This window comes from Zingiber officinale, chromosome 1A (assembly GCF_018446385.1).
Source record: "Zingiber officinale cultivar Zhangliang chromosome 1A, Zo_v1.1, whole genome shotgun sequence".
Lineage (NCBI taxonomy): Eukaryota > Viridiplantae > Streptophyta > Magnoliopsida > Zingiberales > Zingiberaceae > Zingiber > Zingiber officinale.
In genome coordinates this window covers 1,652,718-1,671,755 of record NC_055987.1, presented here as the reverse complement: position 1 = coordinate 1,671,755, position 19,038 = coordinate 1,652,718, and the positions used below count along the sequence as shown (strand labels likewise).

The 19,038-nt window shown below is 36.4% G+C and overlaps 1 protein-coding gene across 1 annotated transcript; it reads right to left on the bottom strand.

The window, feature by feature from the left end:
* Positions 1 to 9,356: 9,356 nt before the first annotated feature.
* Positions 9,357 to 10,207, bottom strand: LOC121998623 (pathogenesis-related protein STH-2-like). The gene is made up of 2 exons (XM_042553613.1): positions 9,944 to 10,207; positions 9,357 to 9,848 (listed from the first exon to the last, which is right to left on the bottom strand). The coding sequence occupies exons 1-2, from the start codon at positions 10,119 to 10,121 to the stop codon at positions 9,541 to 9,543; spliced, it is 486 nt and encodes a 161-aa protein (XP_042409547.1). The 5' UTR covers positions 10,122 to 10,207; the 3' UTR covers positions 9,357 to 9,540.
* Between the last annotated feature and the right edge of the window lie 8,831 nt (positions 10,208 to 19,038).

The window sequence follows — 19,038 nt, the reverse complement described above, 5'->3', positions numbered from 1 at the left end:
GGGTGCCTTTGTTGTGAAAAGTAAAAAACCCCGTACTTCATCCCCCTATCCAATTTCACATACCATAGCTACTTTTGAACAAGTTCCTATTATTCCTTCCAAAATCTCCCACTCTAGAGGTAAAGAACTCGCTCTTTTTACACATGTTCATTCCAATTTTGCATTAACTATGATGAGACCAGGACTTCTCATTCCTATGTCTCGTGTTATTCCTCTAGTTGCTCCTTTACCTGAGGAGGTACCAGTTGCTCCTGTGGATCCATTACCCCTTCTTCCAGCTTTACATTCTTCTTCTACCCAACTTCGTGCGAAAAGAACTCCTTGCAGGAGATCAATTGTCTCCGAGCCCATTATAGCACCTATCTGAACAAGATCCTTCATTAGTTAACCTTTCATCTCCTGATTCATCCTTCCAAGCTTCCGAACCTTCTCCTCCTTCTTCTTCACCATTTACAGTTTCCGCTAGTTCCTCCATTCTCTTCAAACAAGCTCATGGGCTACCATCTCAGCTTGGTCAGACTTCTACCCCTGCCTCTTTTGGACTACTTCAACTAAAGGAGTCACTAGGCAAATCCTGGTTACAATCTCAAGCACACATGAAGTGAATCACTGTATCTGAATGTACCAATAACCATAGTCACCAAGCTATTGCGGTAAGTTTCTAACCCTACTTCTTTATTTTGTGACTACAATATGTAACCATGTTGTTATTCTATCTAGTTTTATGCTTCGAGCTTACATATGGGGAAACTAGTTGTAGATTTAGAAAAGACTAATCAAACTTTGAAAGACAACGTAGAGGAGTTACAAGCCACTTCCAACCTTCCTAACACTAAACTTACTCAACTACAGGACCAGGTGTCACGCCCCGGGGGAGTCCCTGCCAGAAAAAATTTCGGCAGCATCTTCCCTGTGCGGGTGAAAATATGAAACTTCACTACAAGCCCTCAGGGCCACACAACCCTCGGCCAACACAACCGGAACAATAATAATATAAGAACTAAACAATCCACGTAGTTAATAATAAATCAGCCTCCGACTAACTACAGAACCATGTAGTTTATTTGAAAACCATCTACTCCACGAGAAACCATCGCAGCAGAAAATAAGTAGTAGACCAAAACTCGATAAAAATCCTCGAGTACAATTCTACACCACAAGTATATATAAATACATAACAAGGAACCAAAAGTCCAAAGAGTAGAAAACTATCGCGACGCAAGGTGGTGGTGGACTAGCGACTGGAACCTCCTGACGGCCTCAACCTGAAAAAAAAATATAATCAACGGGGTGAGTCCAACACTCAGTGGATACCAAGTTGACATGCATAGTAAACTATAACTAATAGTAATAATCATGGAGTACAGTTTCCTGGACAAAAGCTGGAAATGCAAAACAGAAAAGGGATGAAGAAAACTATACTCACCGGGGCCTCTTATCAGAATAATAAGGTCGTCAAATCGAAAATATCATGCCTCTTGTATGCATGTCAATCATATGCATCCACCAAATATGCAGCAAACAAAGTGCAGCAAACACAAACAATAAATGCAATCATGCATATGATGCAAATGACATGTCCTGGTCACCCCTGATGCCAATCAGCCATCTCACACACGATGGTGAGACCGAGTGGGTAGGGCTATGACAACTGTGCACTCTGCCATCACTGCTCCTGATTAGTGACCGAGTGGACAGCATGCTGTCGGAGTACATCTATCCTCCTACCCCAAATCATAAATGGGGGAGCTCAATGCTCTCATCTCCCTGAGTCAGTCCAGAGGAGGGATCCCTGACATGCTACCACGCTGCAGTCACACAACCCATGAGCGGACCAGCGGAGCACTGACAGAGCAACCTACTGCAACACACCCTGCTTGAATAAAAACCACTAACCCATGAGTGGTTGTGTGTGCAGATCCATGTAACTGGCGATGTGCTCAACAATAATGGAGCTGCTAATCGCTCAGCATGCAATCATGTGAGATGGTGAATGACACTAAGCATGAAGATCCTGACCATATCTACGTCCATAAAATATGTACCCAAAGAAAATACATGGATCAAATAAGAAAATCTGGGTACACGTGTCTGATATGGTAAATATCTAGTCTGATATATCATAAGACATGGTATGTCAGTACCACTATGAGCATAAATAATCATGGAAATAATCACGCGGGTAAAAAACATAAATACAGAACAAATAAAATCATGCAACAGGTATCATGTAGTGGCATACCCAAGCAAAGATCGATGAACATAATTATTACTAGAGGCTATAACCTACTAAGCATATCAACATGACATTATCAAAAGATATAAGTCAAGGTGCCCACCTCCAATGTAGATTGAGCTAATCAACCTCTATGTCAAAGTGCTCATCCCGAATTCGAATCCTGTAATAAATTGTACGGTTTAGCTAAATTATATTGTAAACAAAATAGCTAAACCAAAATCCTTATTTACCAGGAACCCTAATTCATTCATTAACCTCGGTTAGCTACCTAAAATGAGTCTAATCCAAAGTTAGATTAGATCCATCATTTAACCCTAATTAAATATATCTCAACGGTCAACTAGGGTTAGTTTCCTTAACCCTAATTATTCCATTTAGATTTAAACCAATATTTAAATCAACCTAAACTTAAATAAATTCTAGTACAATTCATTCCTAACCTTTCCTAGCTTCAAATCTGTGTGCACTATAACAACAGAAATAATTCCTCTACTCCTTACCTCAACACCAAGCCTCTATCCTGATATATGTACTGGTAGAAATTCATAACTGTCAATTTCATCAAGAACTTCTTCACCTGATTTTGATATTGGAGGAAGTTTCCTAACTATTTCATTCCTTTTAATTTTTTTTTTATTTCTTCTGAATGGGTGATCAACTAGTAAAAATTTTCGATGATTATGAAACCAGAATATCTTTCCATTGTAAGACAATTAAAATGCATCAGACTCCCTGATACAATTGAGACATGCCAACTTGTCAGTCGTGCTCCATCCTAATAACATTGAATATGCTGAAAAGGCACTAATCGTCCATAATAAAGTAGCATGCATTGTAAATTTTGATTTACTTTCAATGTTATAAGTCTCAGATCCTACATTCCATAAATGATTCAGCTCAACAATCAAATGTTGTAAAAAAATATCTATTTGCCCTTTTAGATTTTTAAGGACCTGGAATAATCACAGTAAGAAACATGAATTCATCTTTTATGCACATTCATGGAGGTAAGTTATATGATGTTAATATATATAACTGGTCAAGATGAATATTGTTGTCCATAACTTTTAAATAGCTGAAATCCATCTGCGGAAAGTCCAAGTTTCACATTACGCAATTCTAATGCAAATGAGGAAAATATTATATCAAGATGTTTCCATACTGGCGAGTCATAAGGATGACACATTATCTCTTCATGTAAATGATTTTAATATTGTCACCTCATGTGACTTGCTGTTGCGACAGCTGCATACAAGCATTGAAGCTTAGAAGTTAACGAGAAGTAATACATGACTTTCAAGGGAATATTTTCTTCTTCTTCCTAGACATGCGACTACTCTACTTATAATGAGGGTGATTACATATTCTACATTCCATCAATTCTCTATCTTCATTCCAAAAGATAATGCAATTTTTGATACAACAATAAATCTTCTTTTCTAGCAAACCCAAATCTCTAATCAATTTCTTTGTAGCGTAGAAGCTATCAGTCATGCAATTATTAGCGGGGAGCAACTCTGACATCGATTGATATATTTCACCGTAACATCGTTCAGAGAAATGATGTTTTGCCTTCATGTTCAGTAATCTTGTAATAGCTAATACTTGAGAATGACTAGAAGGAATGTCTTCTCACAATTCTCCCTCACTAGCCTTCAACATGCCATACATTTTCTGAACTTCGAGAATAGGTATTTCCTCTATATTCAATTGATCATATGTATTCATTGCGTCATAAACCATTGATTGCATTGCATTAATGATTCTTTTGGAGCAATTGGACATGATGATGAAGCAACGGAAGATCCAATTTGTTCATATACATATGAGTCTCCATAATAATACCAGTTGTAATAATTTGGAACAAACTCATACCTATATATATGAATTTTCACTGTATCCTTAACACTGAAAGCTGTTTTTCTATATTTGTGTTGATTATATGGGCACTTTAATTCGGCATCATTCAAATATTCTGGATGAAACTTAGCAAAGTTCACAAACTCTTCAACCCAGTAAAAATTTTTTGACTAATAAATCTATTGTCTAACCTATTGTGTATCTAAGTCCTGTTCATATGCATTGTATCCTAACGGAAATAAAATTTCTAACATAGTTTATCATGTCAAACTAAACATAATTATATTTTCGAACATGCTTAATCATGCAAGATATCAATATGGACAAATATTATTATAGTCTAAATCTGATAATTATATTTTTGAACTATGCAAGTGCAATTATATTTTTGTTTGATCAGTACTGAATGAGGCCGAGTAGTGGAGGCGGTGGCCAAGCAGTGTCGGCTGGGCCGATCATTGACAGTCGTAGCTTGCATTACCTGTCGTGACCAATCAGTGTTGGTCGTGGTCAATCAATGTCGATCGCGCCCGATCAGTGCTGACCGTAGCTTGGCATTGTAGGTCGCGGCCTGGGACTGGAGGTCGATTAGTGTCGGCCGATCAGTGTCATTCGCGGCTTGGCACTGTCGACTGTGGCCGAGCACTGCTCGTTGCGGCTGCGGCACTGCTCGGCTAAAGCAGGCCGAAGGAGAAGGAGAAGTGAGTACCTGAACGTCGTAGGAGGAGAAGCTGATCGTCGAAACATGGAGGAAATTGTCGGAGCAAGGAGGAAACCACTATTGCAGTTCACATAGGGAAGAGATCGGGTGTAGGATCCCTAATATCCTAAATTCATTGACAAAATTTTTCGTCGCTAAATCCGTCGCTAATCGCTATTCACGTCGACAAAATGTAAGGACTAATAACATATTATTTATTTACCCATCGTTATTTGAGACGAATTATTGAATAATCTGTCGTTACGATTTGAACGCCAAATTTGGAAATGTCGAGCTAATAGCAACGGATAAATAAAAAATCCATTGTGATTATTGGCAGTCGTCAATCCGTCGCTAACCCCCAACGCGAAAAATTGAAGTTTAACATTCCAACGGCTAAATATACATGGAGTAGCAACAGATAGGTTTAGTTCGTCGTTAATTGCGACGACCATAGTTAATGTCCATTGTTAATTGGTAATAGAATTGTAATGAATTTCGTCGCTATTAGCTGTTTTTTTTTTATAGTGCACAGTCTTTACCGTTCCTATAAGACCGTTCAACATCTCAAATAGATACTCTTCTCGGGAAGATAAACTCATGGATTTTTTTCAACCCATGCATACTGTGATCCACGGCCATCCAATCTAAGTTTTCCTCTAAATTCAACGTCAAATATATCCCACCAGAAAATTGAATCTGAGAATCTCGTTAAGCCTTAACCGCTAGCCCATGGTGGCACAGTGGCACTTCCATCACATTCTTTGTGAGCTTCTCGGGAAGGTAAACTCATGGATTTTTTCAACCCATGAATACTTTGATACACGGCTATCCAATTTAAGTTTTTCTCTAAATTCAACGTCAAATATATCCCAAGAGAAAATTTAATCTGAGAATTTCATTAAGCATTAACCGCTAGCCCATGGTGGCACTTCTATCTCATTCTTTGTGAGGTTTCCCAGTGCGCGGCCGTACAATGAATAAAAGGATTCATACCAGTGCGCGGCCGTATAATTGATTAGAGATTTGAGTTTGCTAGTAGAGAATATTCATTGTTGTATCAAAAATTACATTATCTTTTGGAATGAAGATAGCGAACTGATAGAATGCAAAATATGTAATCACCCTCGTTATAAGTAGAGTAGTCGCATGTCTAGGAAAAAGAAGAAAAGTATTCCCTTGAAAATCATGTATTACTTCCTGTTAACTGTTAGACTCCAACGCTTGTATGCATCTGCCGCAACAGCAATGAGGTGGCATCAAAATCATGTACGTGAAGGAGATATAATGTGTCATCCTTGTGACTCACCAGCATGGAAACATCTTGATACAATATTTTCTCCTTTGCATTGGAACCACGTAATATGAGACTTGGACTTTCCACACATGGAAGTCAGTCATTTGAAAGTTATGGACAGCAATATTCATCTTGGTTAGTTATATTAACACCATATAACTTACCTCCATGGATGTGCATGAAAGACGAACTCATGTTTCTTACTGTGTTTATTCCATATCCTTAAAATCCAAAAGGACAAATAGATATTTTTTTACAGGCTTTTATTGTTGAGCTAAACCATTTATGGAATGTAGGGTCTGAGACTTATAACATTGAATATAAATCAAACTTTACAATGCATGCTATTTTATTATGGGTGATTAGTGATTTTCTAGGATACTCAATGTTGTGAGAATGGAGCACGGCTAACAAGTTGGCATATCCACATTGCATGAGTGAGTCTAATGCATTTTCATTGCCTTGTAATAGAAAGATATCCTGGTTTAATAATCATCAAAATTTTTTATCAGTTGATCACCCATTTAGAAGAAATAAGAAAATTTTCAAAAGGAATGAAATGGTTAGGAAACTTCCTCCAGTATCAAAATCAAGTGAAGAAGTTTTTGATGAAATTAACGGTTATAGAGATCTACCAGTATATCAGGATGATTTTGATGATAGAAATAAGTACATTATTAGAGTGAACAAGTGTGGTAAGAGGAAAAGAAAAATATTTTGGGAGCAGTTGTTATATTGGAAGTATTTATTCATTTGACATAATTTAGATGTGATGCATGTTGAGAAAATTTTCTTTGATAACATTTTCAATTTTATGATGAATGTTTATGGGAAAACTAAATATACAACAAAATCAAACGAGAAATTAAGACAATTAGTATATAAACCTGAGTTGCATCAAAATGAAGCAACTGGTAAATATCCGAACGCATGTTATACAATAGACAAAGAAGGGAAACAAGCATTATGTATTGGTTGAAAGCAATCAAATTTTATGATCGATATGCCTCGAATATGTCTTGCTCTATTGATACAAATAAGTCTGAAATAAAGAGTCATGATTATCACGTGTTTATACAAAGACTAATTCCAATAGTATTCCATGACCTACTTCCTAACAATATTTGGTAAGCACTTATAAAATTAAGTCTCTTTTTCAGAGATTTGACTTCAAGGGTTATTATGACACTAGATATACTTCGGCTTAAGACAGACATCTTAATGATACTCTGTAAACTTGAATGAATATTCCCACATAGTTTTTTTAATTCTATGGAATATCTACCTGTTCATTTACCTTATGAGGTACAACCAGGTGGCCTTGTCTAATACAGATAGATGTACTCATTTGAAAGATTTTTGAGAAAATTAAAGAATAATGTTCATAATAAAGCAAGAGTTGAGGGATCAATATGAAATGAATATTTAGTTGAAGAAAGTTCCTTCTACTCTTATTATGTTGCTAATAATATGAAAACTAGACATCGTAAGTATTCTCAAAATTCTGATGATACTCAACCAACAGGGGCAGAGGGAGAGGGTCACAACCTCTTTCCATCGATGTAGTTAATGACATTTATTATGATGTCGTCTGTGGAAGGAAGAAGACATCCGTCTATGAGCTTGACTCTCAGACCAAAGTTATGTATGAGCGGATAAGGACTCCAGGGATTAGGGATCGTCCTACTTCCTTCTCCTCATATAGTGAGATATGAGAATTACGGGAGGAAAATGAGGACTTGCGGACTCAAGTATTGCCATTGGAGGAGACGATGACCAGAAGGGACGTAGAGATACGAGAGATGCGACAGCGACAAGCTCAGACTGAGGTGATAGCTTATCATATGCAACATTTGTAGTGACGTTGTCTCCTAATTCATAGATGTTTGGGTCGCATCGTTTGAAGTCCCAGGACATGCTGGATCTCAACTATTCCTCTACATAGTAGATTATTTTGAGGTATGTACTATTTATCTTAACTTTTAATTTAGTTAATAATAATTTTTTTAATAATTATATGCATCTCTGATTGTATTATATATTTCCATGATCATTTTCAGATTTGACATACTTTTATCCCAGGGATGCAAGTATGTATTTTTAAAGAATATCCACTAGCTAAACTACTTATCAATTTAAGATAAGTAGTTATATTTTCGTAGTTTAACATCGCATTTTCTATTCACAACTAATCTCAATGAAATTTCATGCAGAACCCGAGATGATTTTGTTCCTTATTTTGATTAAGATGTATTGTATTGGATTACTTTGTATTGGACAAACTTTATCTTATATTAGATTCATACATGTGTTTGGATTTACTATTATGTATCTAGTGCTCATTTTAATTCAGCTAGATTGTTGTGTTGTTAGTAATTTGTTGTGCGTTTGTTATGTGTTATGAGTTTGTTATGTTGTAATTGTTGATGTGTAGTGAGTTTGTTGTAAGTTTTGTTGTTATGTATTGTGTTTATTGTGAAAACCATCACTTGTGATGCTTAGAGTGATTTAGATTTATCTGTAAGTAGGAAAAAATGAAAAGGGCATTAGTAAACTATATCATAGAATAGCAGCAGAAATTTAAGTTTCTATCGCAATTAGTGAAAATCCGTTGCTAATTGAGATGCAAATTTAAATTTCTGTTGCTATTTGCTAAATACCGATACTCTCTACGATACTTTATGATATTATGGATTAGCGATTAGCGACGAATATATCAATCTGTCGCTATTAGCGACGGATATTTCAAATATCCATTACTAATACCTTAATGAAAATATTCTCCGTTTGACTAATAACGACGGAAATTAAAATATCAATTGCTATATATGACGTCGGATATTTAATATATGTCGTTACAGCGTACAAACAATTGATGTCTACGCGATAGTATGCTTTCCGTCGTTATTCCGTCGCAATATGTCTTTAGTAATGGAATAGCGACGAACACAGTCCATCGCTATTTGATACATTTTTTGTTGTGATGGGGGTCGGCTGCCGACGACTTGATGCTGCGCTTCTATAATTTACCCTTGGGGATCAGATATTTTTATAGAGTCAAACTGATCGCTTCTAGGATTAATTAGATTGTAAGAACTGAGCATCTAGGTTAAGTAGAAATGTTAAAATCACCGACTTATGAGTCCATTCAGCATTTGAAGAATCCATTCAGCATCTCTTCTTATCCTAAATTTTTGAGTGTGTATGCTGGTCAACACCGTTCGATTGTCTTCAGTTTCTTCTTCTATAACAAAGCCTGATTTGAAAGTAAGTAACATAGCTTTTATTTGTAGCAAAAGTTTTACACCAACGTTTCCAAGCACTCTAGAAATGAGTCCAATTATTGAAGACATTTTAACTGCTGAATTCATGATAACTTGAACTTATGCTTAGATAACAAGAATAAAAAGCAAGTTCTGATGGACTCATGAGTCATATATGAATTCATGCATAGACATCAGGATTAGCGAGCAAGTATCCTTCGACAGCTTTGAGGACTCCGATGGATCCATCTCTAATGGGTTTTAGCTCTTCCTCACTAAGATCCTTGTCCCCGAGTGTTTCATACTCCATCTTGATCTTTGCAATGCAACTATCAGCACCCGAAGGCACAAACACTGACTCATAATCAAGTGACTTGAGCAATACGCCTATGAGACCTCCTTCGGTGGCTGTGTTTTTGAAAGTGTAAGTTGCCTCATCCAACACTACTATTTTGTTCTTGTTGAAGCTTCCCAGTGGCATATTAGAAGCTGCATTTTGCCAATGAAACAAAAGAACATATACATATAATCAGCATGTCGAATCTTGTAGAGCCTTTTGATTTACTTAAAATGTATGAATATACCTGGAGCAAAGTAGAAAACATTGACGGCTCCAACTCCCTCTCCAATACGCTCAGCTTTCGAGAAAAAATCAGGCAAGAGCTTAGGGTACAAGATGTGGGGTTCGCACACTGCTCCTTTCCAAAGCCTTGCAGCAGAGACATTGAGGGTGACCTCGTCGGTGCAGGAACCAGACACCATTTTGTTGCCGAGGATGCAGACTAGAAAGCAAGTGACTAGAAGAGGTCGAACTACCAGTGGATGAAGATGCAGGGGAAAAGGACAGTCTTTATGTAGATCTTGAAGGTACGGTGCCGGGTCAATTTGGGCGTCTACGTGACACGTTCAAACTTCGGCATCTGGATTTATCTTCATGTACGACATGATAAGTCAATTATTGCCTGGAGATGGATTTGTTTCTTCTGTACACTTGTTTGTTTCCCCTATTATTTCAAAGTATTCCGCACAGCTCATTGGCATCTAGCCAGACTTACTTTTCAACAAGATTTTGACTCGGGGATGGTTCCAAAACGGTAGAATTTATGCAACTGTTAAGTATGAATGTGGTGTGGCTGAGGGAGAAAATTAAGCGTTTGGTCATTCAACGTTTGCTTGCTGGGAAAATAAAATTTAAGTAATTTCTTTGGTTTCGAGAGTAAAGAATTTACGGAGGTTGACTGTTGGAAACTTAGCTTGTAATTCTAGCAGATTCAGAAAAAAGAGTGACGCGTAGAGAAAAATCTCTAGAATATCTAACTAGGCGAAGTATCGGTTTTGGTTCTGGAAAAAAATTGAAAGAGAATTCATAGCAAGGAATGAAATAAATAGTTAATAAAATATCAACATAAATTCCTTAATATTTGATTTGTAAGTATACTGGCAAAATATTTTATTTGAGCGATTAGATCAAATTAATTAGTTTATCTGACTTATTTAAGTGGTTTGATTTGGGCTAGTCTGCTCGAGTTATCACCCGATCCACTCATCCCATCCAAATGTCTCATCTTGTTTGGCTCACATGGCTCTCCTGATAATTATATTAATATTGTGAGAAATATGAATGGAAAATAGATAGAACGGAAGAAGAGTATATTGTGAATGAGATTTTAATTTCATATTGAATATCTCATGTCAAGTTTATTGGTTTAAATTGTTGTACATGTATTAATGATGTGAATAAATACATGAAGAGAGACTCTCTCTTACGCATGGGTACACAGGGGATGTAAATCTAGGGCCTAAATTGTACTAAACTAAGTTGACTATATGCGAGCACAACCTAAGTCCTTTATAAGGAGAAGGTCATTAGCAGAGCAACAGACACTCAAGAAAAAAAAAACCCCGGAGAGAATCTTGAAACACTATCGGAGATTGGCTGAATCTGTTTCAAAGAAACTACTTGAAAGTAAGTCTCGACATCTTCATTTCCCGACTCGATGATCCAGACGGTTCTTCCGCTCGGCATCTACTCGAATGGCTTGCATCCCGACTCTGCACTCAGAGCATTCGGCCGACTCGGCATGCCACTCAGAATCAGCTAAGACTGGGACTCAATGATACGAAGCAGCCATCTTCCAGAAAATCTAGCAACTCAACCTAACTTTCAAAGCCGACAGCATAAGATTATCTGCTTAGGTTATCTCGACAGATAAGTTAAATTGATTTTGTATAATTTTAATTCAACTAAAATCTCCTAATATCTCTAGAAGATTGTCGGACAATCTTGAAACAGATTATATTCTGTTGAGATGACCACAGAAATGGTTGAGATTCAACAGGCTCAACTCGTGAAGGCCCCCTTCGTCCCGATTGGAAATGTTCCAATCAACCATGAAGAAAGGCCAGAGAGCACTGGGTTGAACTTCAAGAGGTGACAGTAGAGGATGCTCTTCTACTTGAGCACACTGAATCTAGCTCTATTCTTGATCGAGACCCTTCCAAGCATGCTGAGAATACTAATGTTCAGACCATTAGTGCAGTAGATGCATGGACTCATTCTGAGTACCTATGTCAAAACTACATCCTCAACAACTTTGTCGACTCACTATACGCTATGTATAACATGAAGAGAGCAACTAATTAGCTGTGGGAGTCCTTGGACAAGAAGTATAAGACGAAGGATGTGGAAGCCAAGAAATTCACTGTAGGTTGATTCTTGGACTACAAGATGGTTGACTCTAAGATGGTGATCAATCAAGTCCAGGAGCTTCAAGTGACTTTGAATGAGATTTACTTGGAAGGTATGTGTTGATGCAATAGACCTCCAGGGTTTTAATGTTTGACAATATACCAATGTATGGTCAAGTTGACTAAGGGTTAATCTAAATAGGACTTGATGTTTGAAAGAGAGAAGTCTAGTCAGAACTAGATGACTAGCAAGGATAAGTCCTACCCAAAAGATAGGCAAGAGAGAAGTCTACTGAGTGATTAGTTCTAACTAAAGTTTAGGCAAGGGGAAGTCCTGGTGCGTGAAGATAGACCTTAGTGAGGAAAACTAGGTGGTGAAAGTCCTGGTGAGTGAAGTCAGATTCTAGTGAGTAAAGCTAGGTGATGGAAGTCCTGATAAGTGAAGTCAGACCCTAGTGATTGAAGCTAGGTTGGGAAAGTCTTAGTGAGTAAAGCCAGGTAATGGATGTCCTAGTGAGTGAAGCTAGGCAACTCTAGGGGGAGATAACCCTAGGTAATGAAAAGTCTTGGAGGAGTAAACCCCAAGCATGTGTGACCGACTGTTTTTGGTCGACTGCGCGGTGGATTGAACCAACGAATCTTGAAAAGCTGTTAACACTATTCTACCTTACTGTTTTTTATTTATTATGCTAACTCAGTATTACAGATAAGGCTTAGTGGATCAGATTGATCAAACACTAAACAGAACTAGAGAAAGTCTAAACAGGTCTGGAGGACCAAATGTTTGGCAGGTAAGTGAAAGTAAGTATTGGAGGAGAGTGTTTAGTGAGGACAAGTCCCAATTAGGGACTTTAGGTGCTAATCTAGTTTCGATTCATTTTGGATGCTTAAATTGAGACCATGACTAGATCCTAGTCTTGGACAAATAGGATCCATTCTGTTAGCCTAACATATTTTTACAGGAGCAAAAACCAAGTTAAACCTCGAATGAACAATGTCTGAGGTGCCTCGAAGGGTCATAGAGGCGTCTCGGAGTGGCACGGAGGCGCCCTAGATCTAGTGGAGGTGCCCTCGTGCAAATGAATTTTAAGGATAAAATTCTCGCGGCAGGGAGGCACCCTGGAAAGCACTAGAGGTGCCTCAGAGTGCTTCGGAGGTATTTCTAAGAACATGGGAGGCGCCCTCGAATGGATAAAAATTGAAGTTCACACTATTTATCGCGATCGAGATTTAAGGGATTAAACTTCAGGTTGGAGGCGCCTCCTATGAGCTTGGAGGCACCCTCAACACTCTTTAAAAGAGTAGTTCTAGCAGCACGAAGCAATAATGCAATTACAATCTTCAAACAATTCTTCTGCTGCTTCGACTTCGCTTTGATGGTAAGCTATTGATTCGAGACATTCTACAGCTACCAACAGACCGACATCGACACATAAGCACATTCAGATTCTATAGTATTGGTAACAATTTGATATTGTTGAAAATCTTTCTTACTTGCAAAAGGAAAGTGTAGGTTATTAATGTAAGTACCCCCCGTGGTAGTTTTGATGTGGTCAACTAAGTTAGGTTAGGTTCTGTTTATCTTTGATGTCTTGTGTCTAAGTGTATAGAAACTTAGAAGTACAAGAAGTCGAGCGAAAGATACAACTAACTAGACGGATAACATGGGAAAGAAGCAGTCGAGTCGGGCTCGGTGCATCTGAGGGGCGAGGTGCTGCGGAAGAGTACACCGGTGGACGAGAAGTACCTATGCGATGTTCGAGGGATGAGAAACTGAGAGGGAAGTCTACTCGAGGAGACGGTCAAAGTTACGCTTGGGTGAGCTCAACTTTGGTTGACTAAAGCATCACCACATGAAAAAGATCAGCTAAGGACCTGATTTGACTTAGGGAAAGCGCCTTCAATGGCTTAAAAAGCACCTTCCTTGAACAGTGTCGAATGCGCCTTCCAGCTTATTGAAGGCCCCTTTAGATGATCGTTGGCCGAAGATAAAGTTTTATATTCGGCAATAAAACTTATCTAATTGAAGGTGCCTTGAATCCAATTGAATGCGCCTTCAAGCTTCGGATAAAATTTTCCAGGGGCTATAAAAAGACTCTCGAGCTAGGAAATAAATAAGAACTCTTGTAATCCATTCCTAGTTTATTTCTAAGATTTTAAAGAGTGTAAGAGGCTTCTCCGCCTTCAACGAAGAAGATTTTTATCGAGCTTTCAACCCCCCTGGATTAACAACTACCTAGGTTGTCACCCATGCAAAACACTATAACCTTCTTATTTATTTCTTTCATTAGTTCAAATTTATTTCTTCTTTATTTTAATTGCGCTATCTAACTAAGTTAAAAAATTGAGAAAGGAGTCATTTTTTATTTTGCATGCAATTCACCCTCTCTTGTTGGCCGCACAAGACCAACAAATAGTATCAGAGCTCAACTGATTCAGAAGAACAAACTATCGAGCGAAGCAAATAAGACGATGGTTAGACCGAGCATCTACCCACCAAGTTCGAGGGGGAATTCGTAATATGGAAGAAACGCATGGAAATATTTTTCAAACTGATTTTGAAATACTCTTAATAATTAAATATAGTTGTAGGCCCTAAGGACCAACAAGGAGCCAAAAAAGAAGACAACCAATGGACCAAAAAGGGACAAGCCAACTTCGTAGTATACGAACGAGCTGAGTTCCACCTGCTAAGTATACTTCCACCCTAGGAAGTTAATTGAATCAGAGATTACAAGTCAGTAAAGGAACTTTGAGAGAAGTTTCTGAAGCTACACGAAGGAACGTCTGAAGCAAAGCTCGGGAGATGGGACCTGCTCCAGAACCAACTAACGAACCTCTGGCTAAGAGAAGGAGAGTCAGTAGCGCAACTGCATGCCAAACTGAAGGAGCTGATCACTGGACTTATGAATATCAGAGAAAATATAACAAACCAAGATTCCCTAAAGTATGCTTTAAATGTTTTCCGTAGAACACAAGAATGGACATTCATAGTTGAATCATATTACATTTTAAAAGATCTAGAGGTAAGTTCATTAGAAAAGTTATTCTTTACTTTAGAACTTTACGAATCTAGATGTGCAGAATCAAAGAAAGAGACAAGTCAGACAATTGCCTTGAAGGCAAGAACAGACAATCTAGACTCCGAAACATCCATCAACGAAGACGAGGTAGCATTAACAGTAAGAAATTTAGTAAATTTATTAAAACTAATAAATTTAACATATTGAAGGCGAAAAAGCATCTTCGGAGCAAAAGGAAAATTCAGTGCTACAACTACCAAGAAGATTGGCACATCAAAGATGACTGCTCTAAACTAAAGAAGAAAGACAAAGACAAAGACAAAAGACTTACAAGATCGAAGTACAAGAACATGAAAGCTACCTTGGACTAGCCCTAATGGTAGACGGTCAGAGGGACATCGAAAGTTCCTCAGAGATGAGCATCGACGAAGGGGAGGATCTTTAAAGAAAAGTAGCGATGAAGGGAGAGGAACAAACTACGAGGTAAGTAAGGTACGCACACTATCTCCCAAGTAGTCTTTCCAATTTATTAAGATGTTATCTAAAAATATGGTAAAAAAAAGATAATGCTAGGTTAAAATAAAACTTAGCAAATTCATGTCCCTTTAGATGTGTATGATAATTTAAAAATAGAAAATGAGAAATTAAAAGAGGAGATAGAAAAATTAAAACAAAAAGTAAATCTTGCATGTTAAAATATATATGCTCTACAAAATAATTTTAGATTTTCTGGAAGATTAAATTTGTATTATAGATTTCATAAGAGTCAAATTAGAAAAGTAACAAAAAAATATATACTAAAATAATTTCTTATTAATCCAATAGATAGGAGCCTATATTGGATTTTAAAATTATGCTTGTTCTAATTTTTATATTTTCTTTACATGCTTAAAATTATCCAACTTTTTCAAATATTTTTTGTTCGAATCCTTTTTGTTTGAAATTAATTAGATCATAATTTTTTTCATGAAAATGGTTTTATTACTTATCTGTAGAAAAAATATTAAAAAAATTTTATTAATTTTTTAACAAAAATAATATTTTTTAAATTAAAATTATTTCATAGAGTAATTTTTTTAAAAAAATTATTTTTATGTGATAAAATATCATATTCTCTGTCAAAAAAATATTTTTGAATTTTTTTTTACAGTTAAGTTACTTTTTATGAATTTATTAACAAGAATGGTATTTTAAAAATTAAAAATATTTTTCTGATGTATTTAAGAAAATTTTTATTTTTATTTGATAAAATGTGGTGTTCTGTATCTTAATAAAAAATTTTGATATTTTTTTAATATTATCTGAACTATTATGAATTATTTTCTTAAAAGGTAATTTTTAAAATTAAATTCAAGAAAATAAAAATTTAGAAACATTAATTTTTATCATTAAAAAAATATGTTTTATATATTTATAAAAATTAACATAATTTTTAAAGTTGAAAATATATTTTTTTGATATTTATTTTTAAAAATAATGTTGTTATGATGAGATAAATTAATTCTATTCGATTAAATAATGTTTTACTATGAAAATTGATATAGATTATTCTGGTTAAGTTTAACGAAAAAATTTTAGGATTTTTGAAAATCAAGAAGTAATTTTTAAATTATTTTTTCAAAATAGAAGATTAATTAATAAAAATAGAATATTATTTAAAATATTTCTGAAAATTATTGGCCTACTGGTAATTTTTGTAATGTACCCCTAGAAAATTATTTCAATTTTTTTCTAACTATTTATTGTGATTGTTTTATTTTTTTGTTGTAATCAAAGGGAAAGAAATAGGTACAAGTTAAGGGGGAGTTTAGGATATGTTTAAAATTTAGAATTTTTATCCTTGTACTTATTTTGCAAAATAAGTAACTTAGTTAATTCATTATATTATAATTTTTTTGTTAACATTGCAATTTACTTTACATAATCATGTTATTAATTTTGGTTTAACTCTAACTTTAACTTCGATTAATGCACATCAAAAAGGAGAATATTGTAAGTACCATGTGGTAGTTTTGATATGGTCAACTAAGTTAAGTTAGGTCTTGTTTGTCTTTGATGCCTTGTGTCTTAATGTGTAAGAACTTAGGTGCATAAGACGTCAACCGGAAGATGCAGCTAGCGAGAAGGATGACACAGAAAAGGAGCCGACGAACTGGGTGCATCCGAAGGATGAGGTACTGCGGAAGAGTACACCGGTGGACAAGAAGGACATACGCAACGTTCGAGGGACGAGAAGCTGAGAAGGAAGTCTGCTTAAGGAGGAGTAATGTGTTCGGATGAGCTTAACTCTGGTTGACCAGAGCATCACTCACGTGAAGAAGATTGACTAAGGAGCTAATCTACCTCATAGAAGACGCCTTCAATGGCTTGGAAGGCACCTTTCATGAATAGTGTTGAAGGCGCCTTCCATCCTATTGAAGGCGCCTTCAGATGACTGTTGGTTGATAATAAAGTTTTGTTTTTGGCAAAAAAAAACTTATCTCATTAAAGGCACCTTGAACCCAATTGAAGGCGCCTTGAAGCTTCGAATAGAGTTTTTTAGGGGCTAAAAAAACCCCTGGAGGTAGGAAATAAACAACAACTTTTGTAATCAATTCCTAGTTTATTTCTAAGCTTTCAAAGAGTGTAAGAGGCTTCTTCACCTTCAATGAAGGAGATTTTTATCCAACTTTCAACTGCCTTAGATTAATAACTACCTAGGTTGTAACTAAGTAAAAATACTATAGCCTTCTTACTTATTTCTTTCTTTAGCTGTTCAAATCTATTTCTGTTTTATTTTAATTGTGCTATCTAACTAAGTTGCCAAACTGAGAAAGGGGTCATTTTTTTATTTTGCAGGAAATTCACCCCCTCTTGTCGGCCGCAGGGGACCAACAGTTACACTTTCCCATTTTTCCTACGTATATTCAATTCCCTCTTTCGGCGGTTTCAGAAGAGATTTATAGTGGATTGTCCTTCAATACAGTCTGAGGGATTGTGGGTCTTGGAGTAGGAGTCACCGAAGGCTCTGAACCAAGTAAATGATCGCGTACTTGTGCTTTTTGTTTTTGTTTTTGTTTAATTCCGCTGTTTGCACTTTGTTTTTACAAGAAGAAAAAGACAAGTTTCTAAATACACATGATTCAGCCCCCCCCCCCCCCCCCCCCCTCCTTGCATACACACCAATCCTACAATATTGTCCTGACCGAAACCTTCCAGGTCATAGCAATCATTGAGAAGCTACCTTCCATCTAAAAGGACTTCAAGAACTATCTGAAACATAAGTGAAAGGATATGAATGTAGAGGAATGCATTGTTAAACTTGGCATTGAAAAAAAACAAGAGTTCAAAGAGATGGCTATTCTCTCAAGCTACTATAAAAGTCAATGTGGTTGAGCACAGTCAAAAATTGAAGTGGAAGAATCCCAAGTCTTCAAAGTTGGAACCCAAGGCGACATTAATAAAAAGAAGTTCTTTGCGAAGTGCTTCAACTCTGACTGAGTCGGTCACAAATCTTCAAAGTACAGAAAGATAAAGAAAAAGCAGGAGGCCAACTTAAACAAGAATTAGAAATGGATGACCTCTGTGCCCTCGTCTTTGAACTAAACCTGGTAGGTTTAAACTCGCAACAATGATGGATTGATACCAGTGCCCCCAGATATATCTACTATAACAAGGAGCTGCTCTATAAATTTGAAGAAATCAAAGATGGAAAGAAACTCTTCATGGAAAACTCAACAACCTCGAACATAATGGGCCAAGAAAAAGTGATGCTGAAGTTGACCTCAAGCAAGGAGTTAAACAATGTATTGCATGTTCAGGAGATTCAGAAGAATCTAGTGTGTAGATCACTTCTAAATAAGCATGGCTTCCGTATTATTTTTTAGTTGGACAAAATTATTCTATCTAAAAATGGAGTGTTTTTAGGAAAAATTATATAACAGATAGGATATTAAAGCTAAGTGTAATGATGATTAGGCCTAATGTTT

What these genes read in the sequence shown, in the direction of transcription:
- LOC121998623 (XM_042553613.1), bottom strand. Translation starts at nt 10,121, where the DNA reads ATGGTGTCTGGTTCCTGCACCGACGAGGTCACCCTCAATGTCTCTGCT. An exon ending in TGTTTTCTACTTTGCTCCAG is followed by an intron (nt 9,849 to 9,943) that starts GTATATTCATAC and finishes GGCAAAATGCAG; the next exon opens with CTTCTAATATGCCACTGGGA.